We start from the raw sequence: 26,830 nt of genomic DNA, 5'->3' as shown, positions 1-26,830 counted from the left end.
TATTGCAACAGCCTCTTTCTAAATCTGCCTACTTCTACTCTCTGCCCTCTGCAACTTATCTAGAACAGGACTGCGAAACTTGTCCTTGGCCTCAAGCCCAGGGATCGTATCTCTGCAGGACTGAAATCTCGGCACTGGCTTCCAGTGGCTGCGAGGATTAAGTTCAAAACTCTCTGCATCGTCCACAGGGCCTTCTGGGGCCTGGGGCCTCAATACCTTCAACTGTCTCTTCCTAAATACCTTCCTTCTCGAGCTCTTCGCTCATCTGCCTCCAACGAGTTGGTGGCAGATCTCTTTCTTCGGCTGGGGCCTCCCTCTGGAATAGCCTCACTGCCTCCCTGAAACTTGAGGAGAATCATCATTGGTTCCGGAAGCACCTCAAAACCTTTCTCTTTGTGTCTGCTCTTTCTCCTCCTCACCCTTGCTGATTTCCTGGCTGACACTGAAACTGCACTAGTTACCGGGCCACTCTCTGATCTCGGGCCCAGGTCCCCTCTCCCACCAATCGCACTCCTGAACTGCCTTCCTGGCAACCCCTGCACTTGGTGACTGTTTTCTGTATCCCTACGGTCCCACTACCAGCACTTGACACCTGTTGTCTGCACTTACCCTTTCACTTGCCACCTGCTGGCCGTACTTTTACTTCTTGTTTATTTATTCTATTATCCCATGTACTGCACTGCCCTCTCCCCTTTCCCCCGCACTTCTCCTCCTTGGTCTTCCCATGCACTTGCATGATCTGAATGACACCTGGCCTAGTAGGATCGTTGTCTGTCTTCCCTCTGTTCCCCCTCCCTGCCTCGTTGCGCCTTGAAACACTTGTGCATATGCGCGTTATAAATGCCATATCATATCATATCATATCATATATTGGTTTCTCTTCCATATGATGCACCCCATGTTGAAGAGCGGGGGAAGAAATGTTTCTTAAAAGTGCCATTTCATTTCCTCTGATTGATTTTGAAGAAATTATGCAAGTGTCTTTGATAGATATTGAACACAGTGCTTATGCTATGCCTTTGCTTCTTTCTTCACCTGCAGTAAAAACGCCTATGTCCAGTCTGTGTATGACCTGGCCTACCTCTCTGATCACCGATTCCGTTGGTTCCCATTACATAATGACGTCATTTACCATCTCAGTCCTTATGGTTACCGCTTCCGGAAGGCCTGTAAGATAGCGCATCAGCACACAGGTACTCTAAATGCTTTTCTTTCAATGTACAAATGTTATTAACAGCACACTGTGAGTTGCAAGAGACAAATTCTAGTGTTGAGATTGCATCTACTGCCCAGTAAGTGATTGTTGCATTGCGTCATTTTTAGGACATCTGTTTTGCAGTCACATTTTGATGGAAGTCGGCACATTATGTAGTCCTATTATTTACTTAGATGAACACCATTTTCGTTATTCAAACTTTTATTTGCACTCCAGATTCTATGTAGAAGCGTCTACAAAATGTCAACAGTAACACGCACGGTGGGTGCCCTTACCTTTCAACTCACATGCTGTGGGTGGGGGCCACCTGCCTTGGAATGAATTCATTCACCTGCCAAGCCTCCTCGTCCATTCATTTCCTTCATTTCAATGGGCTCTTACCTGCCAGAACAAAGTTCTCACTTTTAACCCGCCCTGGGGACTTAAAAGGTTGGGAGATGTGGGTAGCCCAGTATACTGGCAACAGGAACCATTCAGAAATGACACCACACCCCACAGGCAGCTGCGATAAAAGTGGCAGAACATTTGCTGTGCAAACGTCAGGGCAACTGAGCAAGTTTGTACTTCATAGGGCGAAGATGGCGGGATCGCCTTCTATTGATATCAACATGGTGGTAATTCCTGTTATGGGTAATTCCTATTAGTTCTCTAAGCAATAGAAATAGGTGGCATATGTCCAAATGTTGTGGCACCTCATAGTGAAACGTTTCTACTTTTGAGGCTACATCAACATCGGGCCCATAGAGAAACAGGAATGAAATAAGAAAAACAAGTGTAAAGATCAACGTATAAAGAAAGGGACACACAAATGATAAGCATTTCATGGTCTCAATTTGTGTGGTGTGATTCCTTTACAGACAGAACCGCATGCAATTTTCTACACTGCCAGATTTCGTCTGTTTGTGAAAAAGAAACGCCTTTCGGAGGTAGCCATTTTGTTATCGTTAGGAAATCTTAATCCTTGACCATCCCCAGAGAAAAGATAATGGACATAGTAGTATAATATTCTGAGTGCATCATTTAGAACCCCAGCGAAATGGTAGTTTGATGGGTACATAATAAGTAGGCCGCATGTAGGTTAAGAAAGTGTCTTCATTGGAGCCGCAGAGCGCAGCGCCTACGCCGCAGGATCGCATCATAACCAACCGCCACACAAAACATAACAGTTCCAGAACAGAGTACGTGTGACAGCAAGGTGGAATGCTGCTATTTAATAGATAGACATAACAAATCTTCCCCTCTAAATGAGCATAGCAACAATGTGAAAACAGAACAAGGATTGATAAAGAGGAACAGGAGAAAGGAAAAAAACCATGAAACAAAGCAATGACCGGCTGGCCAAGATTGCATAATAATTGAACATGCCAACATGTACAGGAATCCCACCAACATTAAAATTGCACAAAATCTTACAGTGTCTCAATTCGTACAATCTTTCAATTGACCCAGAGCCCTCCTCGCTCTAATGCTAGCTATAACCCCGTCATGCATATTCCCTCCTTTCACCTCTGGGGCAAGTACATTTAGATAGACAAATCACAAATAAACATATACAACTCAACTCACCATCAGAAATGGGTAAGATAAAAAAAACATTTGTGACAAATGAAATGGGCAAAGCAAGAGGTATTACCAAAATTAATGGTTAACGGACCACTTTTAATTTGCCATCATTATATAGAAATAGACAAAAAAGAGGTAGTGCCTACACATGCAAAATAATGTTTCGCTGTGTGTTGTTAGATTGCCTTCTTCAGGACAAAGTGTAGTCCATGCATTTGAAAATGCTTGTGAGACTCTTTTATGTTTATAATGTAGAGGTGCCCAAAAGAATCATGTGATGGTGTACATTTATTTTGACAAGAGGTATGGCAGTTATGACACATTTCCAAACAAGTGAATTAGATTCCAATCTTTTAGATTGATGCATATAATTTCCGATCTTGGAGGAAGCCATGAGTGACACAATATTTCAAAATAGAGGACAGGAAATCGAATTCAGTGGTAGATGTTTACATTTTTATTACATTAGAAAATGTGATAATGTTTTTATTCCTTGACTGGATTTCACAATATTGATATCAATTCTCAAAGAAATCGCTCAATTTGAGCTATAGTTGTCAACTTGTGTTTCACACTCTAGTACTGCGCTATCATCAGTATGACTAACCAACGAAAAGTGGATAAGGTGAGATGGATGTGTTAAAATATATGATTCGATTATTTTGCTGAATACACTGAATACAATTGTAAATCTTTGTATTGCTTACCATATCGATGGAAGAGGCAGAAAAACTGACATGGTACATATCAAATTTCATAAGATGGTTGAGGGACTAGAATGTTTTGTAATTTGATATAATTATTTTTTTGAAATCTTGAAATGTAAACATGTCAAGGTTTTTCATAGGGGTTAGCATGGCCATGCATGGATAAATAACCAAACAACACCCACAAGATGTCTATCCCTCCTTACATTTCATCTCCCTCCTAGCTGTACTCCAGGTGCTCTAACCTTCATTATTCCTCCTTTTTTCTTAAGAGAATTTTCTTTTTGATCTGTTTATTTTATTAATGATCGATCTGATGTTGGAGTATGTCATGCATGACCCTTGAAGACCATGTGAAATGTCCGAGTTCAGCAAGAGAGTTTAACAAGGTTTACAGGCCAATACCTCCCAGTACGGTCTGATGGTGTGGTCTATAAAGATATTATAAATTATAATTCATGTTACTCTTGATACTTTATTTAGTTATTAGTTAATAAATCCACCTAGGTGGCCATAGAAAGTTAGCTGCTAATGCACCCATGCTGATCTCCTGATAGGAATGTAGCATTCTGAAAAATATGGAGGCTTTATGAACCATATGATGGCTATATGGATTTATTTAGCCTGAAGATTGTCCAAGGAGAGCGTCGTTTGTGTTCCAAGGAATACAGGGGTGGGGAGAAAAGAGAGGAGTGTCATTTGGGTGAACTGGAACAGTGTAACCCGTGGACGCCAGACCCAGTCTCAAGGTGACAGCCAATAATAGCTAAACGTTGTTTTTCTGAGATAGTGTGGCTAATTGTGTGTGCCTCTACTGATATTCTTGAATACATTTTTTTTCATCATCGCCTCATCAAGGGCAGATTTTGAAGTTGCAATCTCCAACAACTGTTAACCTTTTTCTCGGGCGGGCTTCATGTTTCTGTTGAACTCCTTATCTGCAAGGTTTCTTATAATTCCCCATTTTGGGAAATTTGTACAAATACATTTTAGTATTTTCAACTTTTTCTTGGGATTTAGTGTCAATTACTGCACCCCCAAGTAGTGTTCGTATAAAGCGATTGGCTAATCTGGGGATTTAATGAACCTGTATAGTTTTCAGATTCTGTCGAGCGTCATTACAACACGCACTATCTCTGCCATAAAATCACGGCATCTGCTGACTCTGCGTCCGGCATACAGAGGTGCAGTTCAGAGGAATTCATGGATGACCAACAGTCATCGGTTCAAATGAGCAAAATACTAGTGCATATTGGAACACACTAAGAAAAAGGTGTACCGTCTCCATGCCCCTGGCCTCGTACCCTGACAAAGAAATCTGCACCGGTGGTGGGGTGGACATACAAGTCAGCCTAAAAAACAAGTGCAGTTGTGATCTTGTCTGCCTGAGAAGCTGAGCCAACCTTCTCCAAGCGGGCCTTAATGAGGACTATCAAATATGATCTCCTGGAAAGCAGTAAAATAGAGGACTGGTTAACTTGCTTGTAAAATGCAAGAAAAAAACAAAAAGACATGACTGTAGCAGGACATGATTAGTTTAATCTCACTTTGCCTCAAGTGAGGAGTCGGACATAGCAGACTGACACATGTAGTAAGCTTCATGCCAAATACTTTTATTCAACACAAAGATGGGGTTGGAAAATGTCTAGCCCTAAATTCATGAGGGGTTTCCCTGCCTCAACAGAGCTAACTAGTCTTTGGGGGTCATTACGAGTTTGGAGGTAGCCATGGTGCTATTAGAACTTTGGCTGCCTCCAAAGTCGTGTCCGGGTTATCTGAATGGGGACTTACCGGGTCATTCCAACCTTGGAGGACCCGGTAAGTCCCCATTCAAAAAAACCTTCCCCATTCCCATTCGACCCCCCAAAGGGCTCAATGGGAAAGGGGAGGGAGCTAATAACGGGCCCGCCGCACTCGTAATGACCCCCTTTGTCAAGATGTCCAAAATAAAGTTATCCATCCTGTGTCCAAAACCTAATCTGACCCTCACAACTTTAATTCTACAAGACTGTGGAACAAGTAAAAAATAAAGTGTCTCTCTGCTTCTCCTCTGCAGCCTTCTTCAGTTCTGTTGCATAAAGGTCCAATATGTAAAGCAAAAACCCAAAGTGTTCGGAAAGAAAGTGCCACAACCTCACTTACTTGTTGTTCCACTTACTGTTGGGGGAAGTGACTTCCTTTCCCTGAACATAGTCCAGTAATGCCAAGGGGGGGCAATCCTCTTCCCTGGTCTTTCCACTTGTTGGCTTATTGTAAGCAATTACAAAAATAAGGTTCAGCCTCTCTCTGATAGACTTGGTATACACTCCTGCCAAGTACTGCCAATTGTATGACCTTGTATCACTGCAACGAGGAAGATTGGGCATTAGTAACACACACTCGTGTAGGTTGCTTTCTTGATTTTGTTTATTGTATATACATCTTACAGTCTCTCCCTGGGTTTTCTTTCATCAGGGGTCAATCTACTGCATTTCCGAATAACACAGAAGCATTTAAAAACAAGCAAATATGTTCTTACCTGCTCCGTTCTGGGGTTTGCCGGGTTGTAACACCTGCTTGTCACTTCTGATGCTTTGTTGCTTATGCCCACACCGATGGCTTGGTGGAGACTCTCTAATGGTGGTCTGGAGCTTTATCTCACGTTGGCAATGAGTGACTTTCTGCCTGCTACTTGTGGGTATTGCGGGCAGTGTCTGGGTCTGATGCAGAGTGCCCTGGCATTCGCCATCTGCCTTTGCTTGCTAACGTTGCTTCAATGCGTATACCAGCACTCTCCTTTCCACAGCGGTGCTGTGCCTGCCCGAGTCTGCCTGGCTTGTTCTCAGATCGCTGTTCCATGTCTCCGATGATGCCTAGTCATGGCTTGGATAGGCCCACAGCACGACAGCTTCTACTGCTGCTGTGTTCATATCAGAGAGGCCTGAAAGGTAGTGTGGTCTCCTGCCGGGTTGATGATGCCTCCAAGCAAGAGGTTCTCCAAGGGGAACATTTTCCATGTCCCCTTGTCAATTCCTTCTCTCCATTAGCGGCCACTGGTCAATTGCATATACATTTGCTTGTTCCTTTTCCACTGATTACTCTACTTCCACAATCTTTTCAGCTTCCTCTGCTGCTCCAAATACTTCTATGTCTGCTGTCTCCACTACTGCTACTGATACTACTTCTTTGTGTTTTGTCTTGTCCCTTGTCCCTTTTTATGGGAAGAATATTTTCAAAACTTAAGCAACAACTAGAATGCTGTTGGTATTTCCTTCCTGCATCCATGCAGGGCCTACTCGTCACAGTTGAAGTACAATTATTCACTTTAGGACTTTTAGAGTTGTACCTTGTCATTACATTATTTAGCCTAGGAAGTAATTCCCTTCTATGCATGTACATTAGTTGGGCTGATGTATGAGTCTTTGAAATAGGGCAAGCTGTAATAATCTCTTGGCAATGGACTGGTGCAGTCTTTCCTTGTTGATAGAATGGGATGTATTCCTTGGGTTCGTCACACTCATCCTTCATGTTTATCTTCATTATGTTGCAAAGTGAGGGCTGCCGTAATAGCTTTATAAACCTAGTCAGAGGGCCTTTAATTCAGTTTTCAGGCCATAAGTCTCAGTACGGCCCGAGGGCCAAGTCTATACAGCTTAATTATAAACTTTTGAACACAGTGGTGAGTACCTGACGCCAAATACCTGTGACAACCTAGGCTTATTATTGTACTACCAACAACTATATACTTCTCTATACTTGTATGTAAAACATGTTATATGAAAAGTGATTTTGTTTTTAAAAGTTTTTTAGCCCTCACACTTGGGGTATACTAAGAGGTTTGGGCCCCTATACCTTGATAAATGCCCGCATTGTGGTCAGGGCTTTAACTCTGTCTTGAAGGCACTTGACCCCGATAACATCCGGTACAACCCTCGGACTATGGGCCTCATCACGAGTCAGTTATTTGTACTGAGGAGCTTGATGAGAGCTTATTCTTTGCATAGTCTGTCTGCTCTATTCTGCATCTTATGTGGGGCTCACCAATATGTCTACATTATTTGATAGTTTGACCAGATAAATTGAGGATATATGCACTGGGGGCTAATTTGGTTCAGACTATCTGGTTTCAAAGCAGTGCATCAAAATTAGTGAGCGAATATCACAAACCGGGTGATAGGAAACTGCAATATATGGCTGCCCCAGCAAGGGCCCGTGGGTACGGCGAGGGCAATAAAGTGGCCAAATCCCTGGCCAACATGCTGAAGGTGGAAAGCTATTGCAACCCTATTGCTAGTATTAGACGCGATAGTGAACCAGGAGGAAGAAATAAATGCTACATTTACACAGTTTTACACAGAACTATACTCTAATCGTGATGAGAGATCTGCTGAAGAAACATCAGAATATCTACATAGACTTGGGCTCCCAGTGTTGTCGCCTGAGGCTCGATCCATGTTGGAATTGCAGATTACCCTAGAGGAGACAACAGGTGCTATCAAGACCCTGGCCTCTGGGAAGGCCCCCGGTTCAGATGGCCTTGGTTTTGAACTGAATAAGGAGTGCCATGGGAAGCTAGCCCCAATCTTGTTAAAGGTGTGGGAAGAGGCCATGGACCGGGGTTCATTCCCAGATTCAATGCGCAAGGCTATAATAACTATTGCTGAAGCCTCGACGGCCCTCTCCCGACATGTCTTCATAGAGACCCCTTTTCCTGATTAACACTGGCAAAAAAAATTGCCAAAATCCTTGTGACTAGACTCCTCCCTAATATGCCCAGGCTGGTGCATCTAGACCAGTCTGGTTTTACCCAATGCGGTCCACAGCCCTTAATCTTTGTAGACTATTCGAGGTGATGGCACAAATATGCTCAAAGGCAAACGCAGCAGTAGCTGCACTAGACGCCGAGGAGGCATTCTACTCAGTCTCCTGGGTGTATTTGTTCTCACTACTGGAATACTTTTGCCTGGGTACGTACTTTATAAGATGTGTTTGACTACTTTATACTAACCCTGAGGCGAGAGTCCTCACCAATCATACCTTATCCGTGCTCTTTCCCTTGGGCAGGGGTACCAGACATGGTTGTCCCTTCTCCCCTGTACTGTTTGCCCTTACAATTGAACCAATGGCTTAGTCCGTCCGGAAGGAACATGTGCACAGGGGCATCCGAATGACCGGTCCACCTCTAATAATATCTCTCTATGCGGACAATACTCTCCTCTATATCTGAGACCCCGAGGTAAACCTGGAACCCGTTATAAAGGACATACATGAATTTGCATGTTACTCTGGGTATAAAATTAATAACTCTTTTTAAGTCTGAATTATTTCCTCTCACACCTGCCACCAAATGCCCATCCAATATTAGCAGATTTAAGTGGACCCGAGTGCGAGTCCACTATCTAGGTATATTTGTGTCTAGAGAGAAGCATATGCTATAAACGGATAACCATGAAGCTTTTCTACAACTGCTTACAGTCAAACTTCAATTGTGGGCCAAACTTCCCATCTCCTTGTATGGTCGTGTGGCACTCCTGAAAATGGTGGTTCTTCCCAAACTACTATACTACTTCAGAAATGTCCCCATCTGGCCAGGCAGAGCATTTTTTATGAAGTTGCGATCGCTAGCTACCTCGTTTGTGTGGGGGTAGGGGGCTGCGAGGATTAAATGGGAAAAGCTGGTGGAGCCATACTCAAGTGTTGGCATTGCTGCACTGGACTTAGAACTTTATTACTTGACGGCACAGGCCCAATTTGCCAAACACTGGTACGATCCGGATGACACTGCCACACATATCCCTATTGAAAAATATGCAGCATCCCCTGCTGACCTTCAATCTGACATGTTCAGTGCACGCCACAAAGACTCTTGCAAGTTCGACCCCATCACTGTCACCGTTCATGCATGGTCCAAGATATACAAAAGAATTGATGTAGAAACACCTTACGACTCAGAAGCCCTGCAATGGCGCATTCCTGGAATCTCCCCCACATTTGACGAGGCGTTGTGGGATCCAGATAAGCAACTAAAAATGTGGGCTATGTTTCCAGAGGGTAACTACGTGAGCCTAGATGACTTTGTGAACACTGTTGGGGGAGGGCAGCTTAAACTGCTTCAATATCACTGCTTGAGGGCTGCGTTTGGTGCAAGATGGTCGTCGTTCCCGGTGGATCCCACTATTCATGAGTGTATATGTGCAATAACAGCTGTGAGTGGGCTTAAGAAGAGGGTTTCTAATCTATATGCCCTGGTACAGACACATTCCAACTCCCTGAACACTATAAAAGCTACATGGGAATCAGACTTGGGTATAGTACTGGGCGAGGAACAGTGGCTCAGATACTGCCAATTGACTGAATCTGTGTCCTTAAATGCTGGCCTACGCCTGATCCAGTTCAAAATTCTCAATCAACTCCATTATACCCCTGTCAAAATGGCCAAGTTCACAGAGACCTGCTCGGGGGAGTGCTTGAAATGTGGCGAACCGAATGCGAACGCTTTTAATATGTACTGGGCATGTCCTTTGATTGCTGTGTTCTGGGGCTATCTTGCAGAAATCCTTGTGAACATGACATCAATCCCGGCATCCCTCTCGCCCTTGAAATATCTGTTCGGAGACATTGGTAAAGTGGCTGGAACTACCAGGCGCATCATTAACGTGACATGTGTTGTTGCAAAACGTTGTATATTGAAATGTTGAAAATCCATAAATGCACCCCGGATGAACGATTTCCTCCGTAAACTCACATTTGTTAATGAATGCTAAGAACAATATGTATTAACTATGCCAGTAATAAGCCGCCCCAAGGACATACGCGTACCTTTTTAGAAGCTATCTCTGTGATATGTTATCCGAAAGTGACTTTTCTCCAGCCTCTACGCCATAATCTATTGTTTTCTTTCCATATGTATGTTGATGTACCGATACTGCACTGATGGTGATCTGACTGTATTATGTGAATACCGACATGACTTTCAATAAACAAAGATTTCTGTAAAAAAGCAGTGCATCAGGTCATTTTAGCACAGAAGGTTCCTGAAATCTGGGTAGCTCCATTTTCATCCCAGCCCCGATAAATTCTATGAGAAGGTAAAGCCCAGATCAAATTGTTCACAAATGCAGTCTGGCTCTACTTTCTCGGCCAGTTACTGGTGTTTTTTTTTTAATGATAGACACTGCATGATTACTTATTGTAATTACTGGTCTGTGCTTGGATTTCTACACTTTGATTGATAATCTGCAACAATGTAGTTCCTATCTAATTCCTGGCCTGTTGCACTTTATTATATAGTATGTACTTGTATCTGGAATTCCCAGTGAGTTGTGTATCTTATTTTGATTTCTTTGAAAATCAGATTCAGTTTATTTGTTTCTGGGATACTTTTTTTCTGGGGGCTAGAACCTTTCCACTTATGATATAAAGCTGTGGGTTTTGTTGTTTCTCTTTCAGTTAGCCATGCTAAGAATTGGTGGACTTTCCACTTTTCTGTTGGTGTATGAAGAACTTTGCTTTCTGTTTTCTCCTATGTTGAGCAGTAGTCAGTGTCATCCTGTTTCGGCTCCACATACATTGTTGGGTATGTTTTTGTGGAGCTTCGCTAATTTTACACCGAGCATTGGTTGAAAGTCTCCTTTTGGGCTAGTAGCACACTCTTAATTCTTGTACTTTTGAACCCAGATTTAATTTTCATGAAAGATGTTTTGCGCAGTGACCCATCAAAAAGTTGTTTCTCTACCATTTCTGTAGCTCCCTCCGGATACACGTTCTCATTTTGCCTCTGTTTGTGTGTGTGTGTGTGCACGTCTTTCTCTGTCTCTCTCTCTCTCTCTCTCTCTCCCACTCTGTTAATAGTCTACAACTCTGACTTCCTATCTTCGCTTCTCTTTTTCTCCTAGTCCTAAATTTCATCTGTCGCTGTCTTTTTTTTTTCTTCCTTCCAATTACTTTCTGCACTCAAGCCTTAGGAGTGCTGCGGGAACATGTCTCGAATCTCAGATGAGGTTATTTCAGTTCATCTTTAATAGCAGCACTACAGGTTGAACACAGCAATGGACAGCACAATATCCCCATTTTCCCATGAAACTGTTAGCCCGACCCTTTATCAGCAACTTTGATAGATTTTCAGTATATTGACTTGAGTATGATTTTAATATTTTTTGACTCTAGCCCTCCCAACTGCAGTCGTCGTCTATGCTGGGGCAAGCAAGCTTAACCTCCCAAGGTCACTTGCACAGTTTTCAAGAGATAACCAGCACAGATGTGTTAAGACAATTTGTGAAACATGGGTATTTTTTTTTGATAATGTAAGCATATTTATGAAATCGATTGCTAAGACATCATAATACAAAACATGTATCCTGGCTGCAAGCATCTAATTCAAGATGAAGTATTTTTCCTAAGCTACTGCCTAGTGGATATAAAGGCCTAGTTTTTCACAATTCAGTGTACTGGTTCCACTTACATTTGAAATCACTTACAATTATATTTCAAATCAACCTTTTTTGAGATATTAATTTGCATATATTTGCATTTTCTTCGAGAAGCTGCCACGGAAACTCATGATGTCACTGAAATATATTCCAAATATATTGTAAACCTAATCAAAATTTTTGTGACACTAAGAACAGCTTAGTGCACAGTGCACAAGCCTTAGTTACTTACCTGTAACTGTATTTCTCCAGCATTGGCATCTTTCATAGATTCAGATGCTTGAATATTCCCTGTCGTCAGACTGGGAATCCTTGGTGATAAAATAATTATTAAAAAATGTTTTAATATACACGCATTGCTAATAGAAATGCATGTACATAGTCCGTTATGGCCTATGAGCCATTCTATTGTGTAGTCCCTCCACCTCACTTTGGTCCTTCATGACCCCAACCAATGAGGTGGCAAGGATTAAGCTCTGCCCCAGGCAGCCATCTTCAGATTTTGAACCGTAGTAATTACAGTATGATGGGCGCTGAGCGTAGGAGCAGCCTTTCAGGGGAGGCGGGGGGGCGCATGTGAATCTATGAAAGATACCAATGCTGGAGAAATACAGTTGCAGGTAAGTAACTAAGACTTCTCCAGCATTGGATATGTCATAGATTCAGATGCTTGAATAGAATACCAAGCAGTTAAAAACATACCACCATCATATACATATATGCATAATACAGAAAACATATCTGTGATGAAACCTTTAGCATGCGGCAACACAGCGGTTACATACTCAGGGAAAGGTGGGAAAGGGAGGCTGGTCCTACCTTATGCAGAGAGGTGGCGGAGCATTGCCTGTCCAACCGCAGTTTCTTTGTTGGCATCTTCAGCCATGCAGTAGTGTTTAGCGAACGTGTGCACAGTGCTCCACCCGGCGGGTCTGCATATGTCCTTCAAGGCCACCCCTGCATGGAACGCTGTTGACGCCGCTCTCCCTCTGGTGGAATGCGCTGAGGGTGGTTTGGGAAGGGGGGTCGCCTTTCGCTTGATGGCTGTGGGTGATGCAAGAAGAAACCCAGCGCGCCAGACCTTGTTTGGAAATATGCTGGCCCTTTGTGTGTCCAGAGAAGGCGCTGAACAGTCTATTTGAAGAACGGAATTCCCTAGTTCTTTGCAAATAAAACTTTAATACTCTCGCTATGCCCAGAGAATGAAATGTTCTTTCTGCTTCTGAAGAGTGATTCTGAAAGAAAGTTGGCAGGACAATGCGTTCTGTGAGCGTCATTTCCGATACTACCTTCGGAAGGAACTTAGGGTGTGGTCTTAAAATGACACGGCCCTTATGGAACAATGTGAAGGGGGGGTTCAGAAGATAAGGCTTGTAACTCACTGATCCTCCTGGCCGAAGTGATGGTTATCAAGAAGACCGCTTTCCATGACAAGAACTTTATGTCACACATGTGGATGGGCTCATAAGGAGGCTCTATGAGGGCTGTGAGCACAGTGTTCAAACTCCAGGTTGGAACAGGCGTGGGCGTAGACGGGTATGTATGCAAAAGCCCTTTAAGCAACACCTTAACGGCCGGAAGGGAGAGTAAGCACCGCATCTCCGGGGCCGTTGTTTATGCCGTAATGGCTGACAGGTGGGCCTTGATCGAAGACAGTGAAAGACCTGCTTTGACTAAGTAATAAATACATACTTGCTTCACCGAAACGGTGAGAGGATCAATAGCATACGTCTCAAACCACTTGGAAAAGCAAGTCCATTTCCTGATTATATCCCAGCATTCCGCAGGCAGATTGAGATTCATCAGCTTACGCTGCTCAGGAACCAGGCCTTGAGGGACAGACTTCCTGGATTGTGATGGAGGACCTTGCGGATATCTTGCTTCAATAGATAATGATACAATTTAGAGGCTAATCGGGGGCCATAGGGACAGGTGCTGTAGGGTCCAGTACCAGACCTACCGTGCCCAGTCCGATGCAATTAGGAACATAGAACACTTCTGCTCTTTCGGTCTGAGTAGTATCCTGGAAATGAGGGGAAAGGGGGGGGGAGGCATATAGGAATGTCCCTGTCCAATCCACCAGAGATCGCGTCTCCTACTGACTAACTCTCTGGGTACCTGGAGGCAAACATTTTGCATTTCTTGTTGGCCCTGTTGGCAAAAAGATCGAGATGTGGATGGCCCCATAAGGCGAGATTTGTTGGGCTTCCTTCTCGTCCAGCTCCCACCCGTGAGAAGACATGTAGTCCCTGCTCATTTTGTCCGCTAGGACATTGTCCACTCCCAGAAGGTGTTCCGCCTTGATTTGGACTCTGTGATGCAAGGCCCATGCCCATAGTAGTTGAGCTTCTTGAGATAAGATCTCTGACCTCGTGCCTTCTTGCTTATTTGTGTAGTGCATGGAGGTTGTGTTGTCTGTCTGTCCAGTGAGTACCTGCCCCGCTACTACCGTAAGGAAAGCTTTCAGTGCCCACCATATGGCCCTGAGTTCCAACACGTTGTTGTGGAGTTGGGACTCTTGGGGTGACCAGGAGCCCTTGGTCTGTAGGTCTGCAAGGTGAGCGCCCCAGCCCAAAAGAGACGCGTCCGCCCTCAAGAGAAGGGTTGACGTTGGTGCCTGAAACGGCATTCCTTGTAAGAAGTTCTGCCGGAGCGTTCCACCATCGAAGAGCCTTGTGCAACGTTGTTGGGATCTGGACGATGTCTTCCCATGAGCCGAGAGCTTGTTTCCATTGGTGGTCCAGTTCCTCCTGAACAGGCCTCATGCGAAGCCTGCAATTTGGTATGAGGAATATACATGAGGACATCATGCCTAGGAGGGATTTGTAAGAGCGCACCAATGTCGTTTCTCTCCCTAAGAACCACGAGGTCAAGCAGAGAATTGCTGATGCTCTTTCTGCCGACGGTCTCACTCTGGGAATGTTGGTGTCGAGCTCGGCTCCCAGGAAAGAAACTGTCTTGCTGGGAACTGGGCTGGACTTTGCGTTGTTTATGGCAAAACCTAACCCTCTTAGAAGATTTGTTGTCTTTGAAACTGCCAAGCGTGCTCTTGTGGCGGAACTTGCTCTTATCAACCAGTCGTCCAGATATGGAAAGACTTCTGTTCCTGACCTGTTATGTTATGTTATGTTATTTTGCATTTATATAGCGCTGAGTTACGCAGCCACTGGTGCTAGGCATTTTGTAAACACTCTCGGTGCTGATCTCCGACTAAACGGGAGTACTTGAAACTGAAAATGAAGATCGCCCACAGTGAACCGGAGGAATGTTTTGTGTGCTGGGTGGATTGGTACGTGGAAGTATGCGTTCTCCAAGTCTAGAGTGGCCAAGAAATCGTGCCTGTTTAGCCAAGGAAGCACTCCCTGCAACGTTATCATCTTGAATTTGATGCGCTTGATATATTTGGTCCAAGATGGGTCGCCATTGACCATTTTCCTTTTTGATGAGGAAGAAACGGGAGTAGAAACCCTTCAACCTTAGAGAGTAAGGTACTGGCTCTAATGCTGCTTTGTGCAGCAGTTTCTGGATTTCGGACATGACTTGCTTCAACAAATGCACCTTGCGCGGAGTCAGGGGCAAGGAAGGTGGCTGGTTTAGAAATTCTAATGTATGACCCGCCTCCCTCTCTGGGCGTACTTGTTGGATGATTGGTACTTGGTGTCCTGGTATGAACTACCTTGCGACTTCGGGCCGTAGGAAGGGTGGTTAAAACCTCTGTATTTCGAGGCTGAACCTCGAAAAGGACGAAACGACCGGCGATCCTGGTCTTTGTCTTTTAAGGAGCTGATGGCACGTGCCGTGTCCGTGTCCGTTTTGATTCCTTTGAGGTGGTCATCGATCTTTTTCCCAAAGAGTTCTTGACCATCAAAGGGCATGTCCAATATCTGCGCTTGGAACTCAGGCCTGAAATAGGTAGCCTTCATCCAGGCCTGTCTTCTCAGCACCCTGCCGTGGGCCATTTGCCGTAAACCTGACTCCGCCACATCGACTGCAGCGTCAATCATGTGATCCGAAAGCTGCTTCCCCATCTGCGATAATCTACCTGGAGTTCTACAGGTAGCTGTTTGGCCAGCTTGGACATGCGTAGCCAAAGCTTGCGGTCGAATCTCGCCGTGATGGCCAGCGCATTGCCCGCTCTGATGGTAAGCGATGCTGATGCAGACACTTTCCTGCCCATAGCTTCTAGCTTGTGACTGTCCTTGTCCAGTGGGGCTGATAGAGGTGATGCTGGATTGGTCAACTTTTTCCTAGCTGCTACTGTGATGACCGAGTCCGGTTTTGTATGACCTTGTAGACAAAGAGGTGCAGACTCCGGCACCTTGTATTTTTTTCTGTGGCCTGGAAACTAGAACCGAGTGGATAAAGGTGTGGCCAATATCTTGGAATCGGACTCCCAAATGGTGTTGAGGAGAGGAATGGTAGTAACAGTTCTTCTACGTTTGTCCCTGTGCTCATAGAGCACCGACTTCTTCTCCTCCGATGTGACCTGTAACTGAAAAAAATTCTGCGGCTTTGCCGATGATGGTATTAAAGGACACTAGATCATCCGGTGGTGAAGAGCCACCCAGAGAATCTTTATTTCTGGGCTTTTCGATAATGTAATCGTCTGTCATGACCACAGGTTAGGTTTCCCATACTAGTCCTAAGAGATACAGGTTCATAAGGAATTAATTTGCCCTAGCTGGTTATTGATTCTAATTCCCCCATGTTAATAGTTGGTTGGAGTTTCTTTAATGGTCGCTAGGTGATGCCTCTTAGTCAGTTAGCTAGCGTGTCTAGTTGTTTTCATGTGCTGGCTATTTTAGCCCCGCCCATCAGGAGGCTCGCGCTTCGCGTCGTTCGTCTGAGTTCATGGAACGCTCGTCGTGTACCTCCGTTTCCTGTCACAGCTCAAATATTCCTTGTCCACATATAATTACTGTTCATTCCATGAGTAATCTCTCTGCGGGAGGTTATGTTCCCTTCGCACAGCTGGCTTGCTTTTTTCATTTTGACGTCTGTTAAACTCCTCAATGATCCTTTGCATTTATAACATGAGCACAGGATCATAAGGATCAGCAGGCACCTCTGTAGTAGGTTGCCAAGGAGGGATGTGTTCCTTAGGTGTAAGACAATGCTGTTCTTCAACAAACTCAGTGTCTGAAAACTCCTCCTGCAGGATGACGTCAGGTAGCTCTGGCATTTCTCCTAAGGAAGATAATTGTGTTCCCTGTGGTTCAAGAGCGTCCAAAAACTGAGGCGGCGCTTCTACAGACTCAGGAAGACTGTCTTCATTGGATGGCGTAACAGCGGCGTCAGCGAGGGGTGTTTTGGGCCCTAATTCTTCCATCTGTAAAGAAGCTTGCAGTGCCATCGATGGAGCCGTGGTCGAAGATTTCGTCGATGGCGGCCTTGTTGGCGGCGGGTCCGTGGACGAAGATTTTTTGGATGGTGGCTTGCCTTTATCCGTCTACGAGTGCGTGGAGGAAGATTTCGTGGACGGTAACTTATCCGTTGACGAGTGCTTCGTGGACGAATGTCTCGTGCACAAGTGCTTCATGGGAGAATGATGAGCTTCCTTCTTCGACGATTGCTTCGTGGATGACAAACTCGCTGACGAGGACTTAGTCGTGGACGATGCGGTTTGTCGCGTGGTGGTCGTCGATGAAGGTGTCGTCGACGGCTTGGTGGACGATGGGCCTCTACCTTTACTGCCGCTCGTAGACGGCCTCTGTGGACAACTGCCCCTCCCCTGTTTTTTGCAAACACCTCCTTACTTTTGGAGGTAGTTTTTGCCATAGAAGACGACTCCAGGGGAGGTAGGAAAGGTATAATTTCCAGCTTCCTCTTGCTCTTTGGAGTGGGAGAGGAGACCCTTTCCACTGAAGAAGCCCTTCTTTTAGAAGTTTGATTCTCAGAGGATTTGCTGGAGTGAACAGGGGCTGTCTTCGCAGATTCCTCGTCAGAAGAAAGCCCCTTGGCTTCCAAATGCAGTAGAAGTCTTCTATGCCTGTCTTGTAGGGTCTTAGTTGAAAAAGACTTGCAAATGTGACATTTCTCGATATCATGAGGATAAAGACAGTATATACAGTGATCATGGGGATCTTTCATGTAAACCACCTTTCGCCTGCACCTCGTGCAATCCCTGAATAGGGAAGGCTTCTTGGTAGTTTGAAGGTCAGCCATCTGAAGAGAAAGTTCACTCAACAAATTCAGGGTCAAAACAAAGTTTTTGGGATCCCCAAAAACCAGTGGAGATAGCCCCTAGCCAGGGGAATGTCGTAGAGTATATTACAATATAAACTGAAAATTGAAGAAAAAAAAATTTGAAAAAGCTCAGAGAGCTTGAGGATTCCCTGTGTCAATTAGACTGCGGTGAAAAATCTGAAAATGGCTGCCTAGGGCGGAGTTTAAGCCCTGCCACCTCATTGGTTGGGGTCATAAAGGACCAGTGAGTTGGAGGGACTACACAATAGAATGGCTTATAGGCCATAATGGACTTTTTACATGCACTTCTATTAGCAATGTGTGTATATTAAAAACATTTTTTATAACTATGTTATCACCGAGGATTCCCAGTCTCACGACAGGTAATATTTAAGCCTCTGAATCTATGAAGGGTCCAATGCTGGAGAATTATGGATTATGAACTGTCTTGATTGATAAGAACTAATGTCAAAAACTGTACCTTAACATGTTATCAATTGGATTATTTTATTTTAATCGCATTTATTGAGGGTGTTTCTTAATCACTGATGCAGATAACGTCATTAAACAAAGGAAAGAATTACTCAAGAATGGGAAAGAGCTGGAAAAGATTAAAGAGAAAAGGCACTTAGATTTTCTGGATATTCTTCTTTGTTCCAAAGTGAGTATTTGAGATGTTCGTTTTTATGAACATGCAATTTTTCATTTATTAACTTAATGAATAGTCAGTTTATATTACTGCAGCTATATTTTTGGTCAATACATTTGTAGTAGATAGTTTGCAGGCAGCTTTGATTAACAATTCATAATATATATGTTATGGATTTTGTGTGACATGTAGACAAGATTAATATTAAACGTGTTGCTATATCAGAAATCAACAAGTTGATACCCTAGTCTAACAATTTGTTATCACTACAGGCTGAGATGCAATAGAACATTGAAAAAAACATTCCAACTTAACCAGTCCCATCTGGTACCCCTTATCCATGTCAGTATGGTACCGGCTTTGTAGCTTCTCTAGAGAGGCATGAACTTTGGATGTTAAATCACCCACACATTGCAGTTTTTGAGGTTTGAATGGCACACTGAACTTTATGGGGTAAAGGTGAGAAAGAACACTGTTAGAATGCTCTCTGAAAGGCATGAAGGGGTATGACTTTGTCATTCATAATAGGTGCAGTCCTGTTGAGGTCCGGTAGAAGTAAGACGTCTCCTTTGTAAGGTCAATGGTGGATCTGTTGTACACATATCAGGCTTGTGCCTCTTGAAGTCCAGTAGGGAGGGGAATAATTAGCATTAGGCCTTTGACTTGTGGAGTGTGGTGAAGTGTAGTGTGACAATGTTGTGATCAAATATCATATCCAGTTTGTGTTTGTCTACACCATTGAGGAAAGGTACAAGTCCGGCAAAGGATATGGGCGCACACAGGCTTTTGGCAAGCTTTTGGGGGTGGGGCTTTCAGATGACCGATAGGGCTGGGTCAGAGTGAGTTAGTACATAGACAGGCACAGATAAAGTACTGGTTATGTTTTTGAAATGCGTTGTTCTCTCTGCTAGAAGAAGTGATCACAAGAGTAGCAAAACTCAAAGATAAATGACTTTGTCAGCCTCATTAAGGTATCAACATGTTGTTTTCTAGAGAGGAGTGAGAGATCTTGGCAAGGTGCATGAGGTGAGCTGGAGCCTGAAATGTGGTCGGTCATTTATGTATTTTCCATTCAAGTATTCTGCAATAAATGCATATCCTAGATAATTACCTTTGCTAGTTAATCCAATTCTCTAGGATGAAAATGGAGAAGGATTGTCCGATACAGACCTGCGTGCAGAGGTGGACACGTTCATGTTTGAAGGCCATGATACAACCAGCTCTGGGATTCCTTGGATTCTTTACAATATGGCCAAGTATCCAGAACACCAGGAGAAGTGTAGAGAAGAGATCAGAGGAATTCTGGGAGACAGGAACACTATTGAATGGTACGATGGATCCTCATTCTTATCTCAGTTTGTTTCAGTTCACAACTCTTCACTACTCTGCCAATATGCTGTATTCCATTGTAAAATGCTCATCCCAAGGTTGGCGCTTATGTATTTTTTAGCAACAATTAACATGTATTTCCAATAAATAAGTTATATAAAACACATGGGCGTTGAGCATTGATGAAGATTCAATAATGAAGAGTCCCAGAATAAACAAGAAAATATTATCAGGTGATATTGATATATTGTTGTGTTTTTTAAACTGTTAATAATGAAGAAGCACACAAATTGGTAATAATGGACTATGCGTGTCATTTGCATGACTCCAAGTCCCCTTCACTCATCGCAGTCCTCTAGCGGTATGCAAATCTCATCTTATTAACCCATTTTCCCCATTACAATTCTTACTATATGTGAACCAAACCAGCAGTAGTGGCGATCCACCCTATCTGAAGGCATGTTAGAGTAGATACAGACAAACGATTCAAATTCATTTTTAAAAGTTGTATTTAACTTAAACTGTAGGATGGAGTAAGGCCTAACTTGCCCTATGCTAAGGTGGGATTTCCCTATTTAGAAAAAACAAAGGATAGTCAATATCAGGAAGTCCAAGTCAAATATCCGTCTGTGTCCAAAACCTATACTTGCCCTCACAACTAAATGTATACAATGTATAGGGATGTTAGCATCAAAAGAATAGTGTTCAAAAGAAAGTTCAGAACTTCTTCCAGCTCTTGGCTTAGGATCAGCTTACTCGTCGCCAAGTTCAAAATAGTTCACAAAATAGCGGGGTTCCCTTCCCCAAGATTTCAACTCTTTTAGCTTTGAAAAATAACACAGTTCCTTGGGACATTTCCCAGGTCCTTTACTATCAATGCATTGTACCAGTTCACTTAGACAGTTCTGTTTCTCAACTTCAAATGTCCATATAAGGCAGTTGCAAACAACAAGCTTCTGCATGCATACTTTCATTGGTTTCTTCCATGCAGAGCACTCGGTCCAGGGGCAGTTGTCCGACCACACTGGCCACCCATTACAGGTTACTCAACCGATACCTAGACTTACTGTTTTCATAGGAAATTAGCCACTCCTTCTATCTGACAGTGATGTATAGTTGATTCTACAGTTTCCAACTCTTCAGACAGTGTATTGTGACTTGCTTAGCCACCATGCACTTTGTTATACCTTTCTGTATTCCTCTGGCTCTTGCCAACACAGGTTGGCAACAGGTTGAATTGTTGGGCCCCGAATGGGTGCACGGAAGCAAGAGCATCGTAGACAGCGGTGCCGGTGCTTCCAGGGCAACCCTGCCTACCAGGGCCGATGTGCCTGGTAGGTCAAACCTGCCGGGTGCATCGGCCCTGGCAGGCAGTGTTGTAGTCTGCTGGTCCAAGAAAGATGCCGGTACGTTGCTACTTTCCAGACTGGGAGACTTATAATGAGGCCTGATTTGCCCTCCTAGTTGGTCTCTTCCTTGTTCCAGTACTAAGATGGTGTTTCTGGGGGATAGTGTGGAGGGATGAAAAGGGAAAGGGTTGACAATACCCTACAAAGACTTTAGTGATAGAGGTTCATTGTGAAAAGGAGAGGGGGATACCATGTCTCACCTAAGGACGTCCTCCCCCACTCCACAACTTCCCGCCGCTCAGGTGATCCTCCATCGCAAATCTACTCCTAGGGTGGAGATCCAAATGTGATGGCCTTTCCCTTGCCACCTGAGAGGAGGATCCTGGGGAAAAAGAAGTGAGGACACCCTCAGGTTCCTCACACCTCCCAGAAGAAAAATAATCTATGACTAAAATACAATGTGCACCAGTTAAGGTAGATTGTCCATAATTCTTAGAGAACCAGCCTGGAGCACCTGTATTCCGAAATTGACTGACAAGAAACCACTGTGTCCTAGAACGGTCTGGATAGGCTCTCAAGTGGCAGCTCTTCAAATGTGTGTATAAGAAAACCCCTTAAACTGATCCTGGAAGTTGACCTTTCATGAATGAATCCTACACATTTACATTTTTATTATTATATCCTCCCTGAGCCCACACTTAGTTTTGCCTTCCCTAGAGAGTCCTGCGATGCTTTTTAAAAAGAAACTGCCAGTACCACCAAAAACTCTTGAAAAAAATCAGACCCCTGCTCGACCAGAAGAATATCACCACAATAGCCAGAGCAACAATACTCTTAAGACTCGATTATGGCAACTCCCTGTTCCTTGTAGCAAACAGTAAATGCCGGAAGCAATGCCAGGTTATTCATAACAACGCTATTAGGACAATCACAGGCAGGTCAAGAAGGGAACACATCACAGGCGATAGAAAAGATCTACACTGGCTGGCCATGGAAGAGAGAATGACCTTTAAGTCCCTCACCATCCTCCATCGATGCCTATATGGTAAAGCCCCAGCATACTTAAAGGCATGGTCTAGTAAAGGTTTTTATTGTCCCTACGGGTCGGCCATGTTTTTTTAAGCCTAAGTGGCTCGATTTTAGAAAACTTTCCTATGGACCTTACCTGAGTTTTCATCCATTAAACGCACGCGAAAACAAGCACCAGGGAGCCGCCATTTTCTGATAATCCTATCGCCCTGGCTGACCTGCTTTTGCGGCACTAAATCAATTCCCCCGCCCCTGAGCATGTCACCAACAGACTCGTACCGCCCATTTCCCAACGCCAAAGCACGTCTCGTGTCAACATTCGCTGCGATTCAGCTAATGACGTGTCGCCATGGAAATGGCAGGACGCCTCTTTCCTCAATAAGTATAAACAGACTGTTTCACAACACACATCACCGAGTATACCGAGGAGGAACTACTGGAAAGGGAAGCACGCGAAAACGATGGGGATTCGGACGGCAGTTGGCAGGACGAATCAACAGATGAAGAGCCTGGGCCTAGTCGAATGGACGGCATCTCCACCTGGTGCACATGCAATCGGTGCCAACTGAGGACGAGAACTGCTGCTGCCGAGAAAACTCGGGATGCCTGGCCTACATTTCGGAAGGCGAGCCACGACCGCAATGCATCACCAAGCTGCCAGACTTCAGGGCAGCCTGCCTCACACGGGCCGTGTTGAGAATAATGATGGTGCTTATGCACGAACTTCGCGCAACTGTTCGTCCTCGTAATCCGAGTAACGAGTAAGTATACTCTGCTTGTCATGCCACTCCTATTTCATGTTCTTCTACTATATCCAAAATTACATCTACATATCATTGTAATGCATGTAAGTCGTTCAATAGTGTGCATTGTCTAGATAGCATTTGTCCGTGCAGAATGCCATTAGTTACAAGAATTGTCATTGACAACAAACGTTTATTAAACTTATCTTGGTCATTTAAAAACAGTTTGTTTCATTCCTTTTCACAGGTGGTACAGGCTGGTGGCCTATCGTTCCTTTACATGGTGGCTCCACGGGAGGCTTGGACACCGCGTTCGAAGAGTGATACCCGCCTGTGCCGTTCGTGCCATTAGAGAAACGTTCCCGAGTGACAGCGGTAAGTACAGGGGATTTTCTCTCGCTGTGCTGCAACCTGACCTGTATAATCTTTAAAGTCTTGTACTTTTGTGTCATGAAAATAAGATACAAAATAAAACACCACATATATTTTAACAATGTTTGTTTCGATTTTTTAAATGAATCAAGGGTATCTCCATTCAAGGATGGACGTCAGACATCTGTGATCAGAATGGGTGAAGGTCTGGTCGCTGTGAAGCAGGGTGGTCACTATCTATCTAAGCTAACATAACATATTCTCGATAATGCATGCACTAAATAACACTTGTTCAAAGACTTTCAGTAGGTTATGTCTCTATAAAAGTCACACATATATCTATACTAACAATTACCATTAGATTATACAGGCCTTAGGGTCTTAACCACTATAATACACCGGTTGCAGTGTCGGTCTGTGCTCACAAGAATCTCCGGTATGTGGCATTTGTTATTGATAAGCAACGATATACTATCATTGATATAAAGGCGACATACTATATATTGATATAAAGGCAGTTCGCGCCAGTGGATGAGCGCTGGCATGGGGTGCTGTCAGGGGCGCGAAAGGCCAAGGTGCCAAACTACATGTACACTTCAAAAGGTGTCCCACGCCAAGGGGCCATCGGTCACATGGCCTCCTCAGACCCCGTGTCTCCAGGCAGGCCTCCCCTGAGGCAGGCCGCCCCCCTGCAATCCACATAAGTGTGTCTCCATTCAGCAGTCTTCCTGTGCCTTATCTGCACGCCCCAGGGCCATCCATCCCACCCCCCTGTATCAAAGGCGGTTTGCTTGGCGCAGAAACTCACAAGAGCCAACAGGTTACCATTACAAGGTAACGTGGTTAGGGATGTTAACCTTCAACCTGTGGTAGGTCATTACCCTTGTACCTCTTGAATGGCCTGCAGATTTTGCCAAAAAATTACACACTTTGAGAATGCTGGAAGAAGATGGGACTTGCGTACATTCACCACTTGTAAAAGCAAGAATGTTGTATATGCCATTCAGTGCCCATGTAATCTGTTCTATATAGGCAAGACTTCCAGGGAGGTACATGTGCGCATCAATGAACATCGTTCCAAGATCAGGATGCCTTGTTTTACTGCCCCCCTGGTTTCCCATTTTTTCGAGATGGGGCATGATGCAGATTCACTAAGATGGTTTTGCATCGAAAAAATCACAGCAAGTGGCCATGTGCATACTGCCAACAAATTGGCCTACAAAGAACAAATGTGGATTTTTAATTTAGGCACCCTCCACAAAGGCCTGAACTCCATGGAAACATGGGAGTTCAATAGCAGATAGGTCATTTCTTTGTACAGATATTGTATGGTGTACATAGTTTCCATTCTAGTTCCGTCAACTCTATGAGTCACACTGCTCCTTCTTGTATAGAGTTTTTAAATTGGGCGTGTTTTGGGTTCGTTACGCACACGCAACACGTTCCCACTGAGGATACGTGATCTTCCACGTGACTTACGTCCACAGCAGCGAACATGATCTGCTGCTCTTCACACTGCCGCTTTAGTATTGTACAATCCTTGTTCTGAGACGAAGTTTTGTCGTCTATATGAATATACAAGTTCGGCTGCATTTGTATATGAAGATTCGTGCTTTACTTAGCCTGCAGTATCATAGACACTTCTCATTTACGTACTTATGCCTGTGTATACAGTTCGTCTGTCAGACTTCTGCCAGCAGCCAGCTAATTTTTCAATTAGTAGCCACTTTTTAAACTTTTTTAACTGTATATGACTCTATTGGGATATCTTTAGTTTGATTTTGTCATATGTGGTTTAGGCTAATATTATTTTTTGTTTGATAGTACACTAGGCGCACATCTGCTGACACGATTTGCTTCGTTGCATCACCCTCCAGAAAGCCATCGTACCATAATCTTTGAAGGGGGCTACTGAGAGCAGTGTCATGTTAACTACAGGTAACAATTGACCGCTCGCATTTGATTCCTTTGGTTGTTGTAGTCACTTTTTTACCTTATGTGTGCTTCAATCAACTTCTCATTTTCCACTAGTCACAACTCCATTGGCGATACGATTCCAGCATACGATCCATCTTTGGCATTTTGCATATTAATGGCTACTTATATAAGGTTTGTTTAGTCTAGCATATTGCATCTATTTAGCCATGATATTTTTATGCCGCATGTGGGGGTGTCTAGTGTTTTCCTGCCTGGGCTATTTCGACCTTTGTGGCCCCTATGGTGCACCTTATTAATTTTAATTATTTTTTACACTCTCAGGGTCGGTGCCTCGCCTCTGGCTTTTCTAAATAAAACCCTGCTTCTGGGGTTGTTTATTTAGATATACTTCCCCAGCACAAATGTCTAGTTTTATTGGTTCGTAACAGGTGGCACATGGTGGCTATATACAATCTATTGTTGAGTTTAGTTCATGTGATGGGACACTGCCGCATATTTATGTAGTAATGTTCTTTTTCTGCATCTTCTCGCTTTGTATCTCCTGATGAAGACGTTGTTTACTACACACTCTACGTCGAAATCGGTTGAGTTCATTCTTTTAGGGATGTGATCTACATAACACTTCTCCTCACAGATCCGCCCTTGTGATAGATTGTTTTTAATTAATTCTATTGCTGTTTGTTTAATATATTTGTAAACATTAAAATAATCAAATGGGATGTGATGAATGTTTGTCCCACTCCCAATTGGCAAATAATGTTAATTAATTTAGTTATGTTTTTAGCCATTGTTGGTTGGTTGAATGTCACTATGTATGATGTATGGTTTGGATGCTGCACTATGAATGTTTGTTGAGATGGATGTATTTTAGTCACAGTTATTTGTTCATCTATGCTGGTGTGTTACGTGATTTATTGATGCTCTACAAAGTAGAATGCCATTAATTGACTTGTTCAAATTTTTGTATCATGATAAATAAAATAATTTGATACTTTTGTAAGTAATAGTGTTTTGCTCTCTGGATATCTCTTCAGTTTCTCGTCCCACGCCAAGGAGCCATCGGTCACATGGCCTCCTCAGACCCTGTGTCTCCAGCCAGGACTTCCCTTGAAGCAGGCCGCCCCCTGCAATCCACATAAGTATGTCTCCATTCAGCAGTCTTCCTGTGCCTTATCTGCACGCCCCAGGGCCATTCATCCCACCCCCCTGTATCAAAGGCGGTTTGCGCCGGTGGATGCGCGCTGGCATGGGGTTCTGTCAGCGGCGCGAAAGGCCAAGGTGCCAAACTACATGTACACTTCAAAAGGTGTCCCACGCCAAGGGGCCATCGGTCAAATGGCC

The 26,830-nt window shown here is 43.9% G+C and overlaps 1 protein-coding gene across 1 annotated transcript in view; it reads left to right on the top strand.

Annotated features, from left to right (window-relative positions):
• LOC138548050 (cytochrome P450 4B1-like) overlaps positions 1–26,830 on the top strand; it is a 384,495-nt gene that overhangs the window by 226,400 nt on the left and 131,265 nt on the right. The window contains exons 6-8 of the mRNA XM_069642252.1: positions 1,042–1,193; positions 18,635–18,741; positions 19,867–20,057. Coding sequence (XP_069498353.1) covers positions 1,042–1,193; positions 18,635–18,741; positions 19,867–20,057 — 450 coding nt within the window. The remainder of the gene's footprint in view (positions 1–1,041; positions 1,194–18,634; positions 18,742–19,866; positions 20,058–26,830) is intronic.

The sequence above is a fragment of the Ambystoma mexicanum genome, chromosome 1q (genome assembly GCF_040938575.1).
Source record: "Ambystoma mexicanum isolate Mex_15411 chromosome 1q, UKY_AmexF1_1, whole genome shotgun sequence".
In the NCBI taxonomy this organism is placed as follows: domain Eukaryota; kingdom Metazoa; phylum Chordata; class Amphibia; order Caudata; family Ambystomatidae; genus Ambystoma; species Ambystoma mexicanum.
The sequence above is the reverse complement of the archived record's forward strand: the minus strand, read 5'-3'. Positions and strand labels throughout refer to the sequence as shown.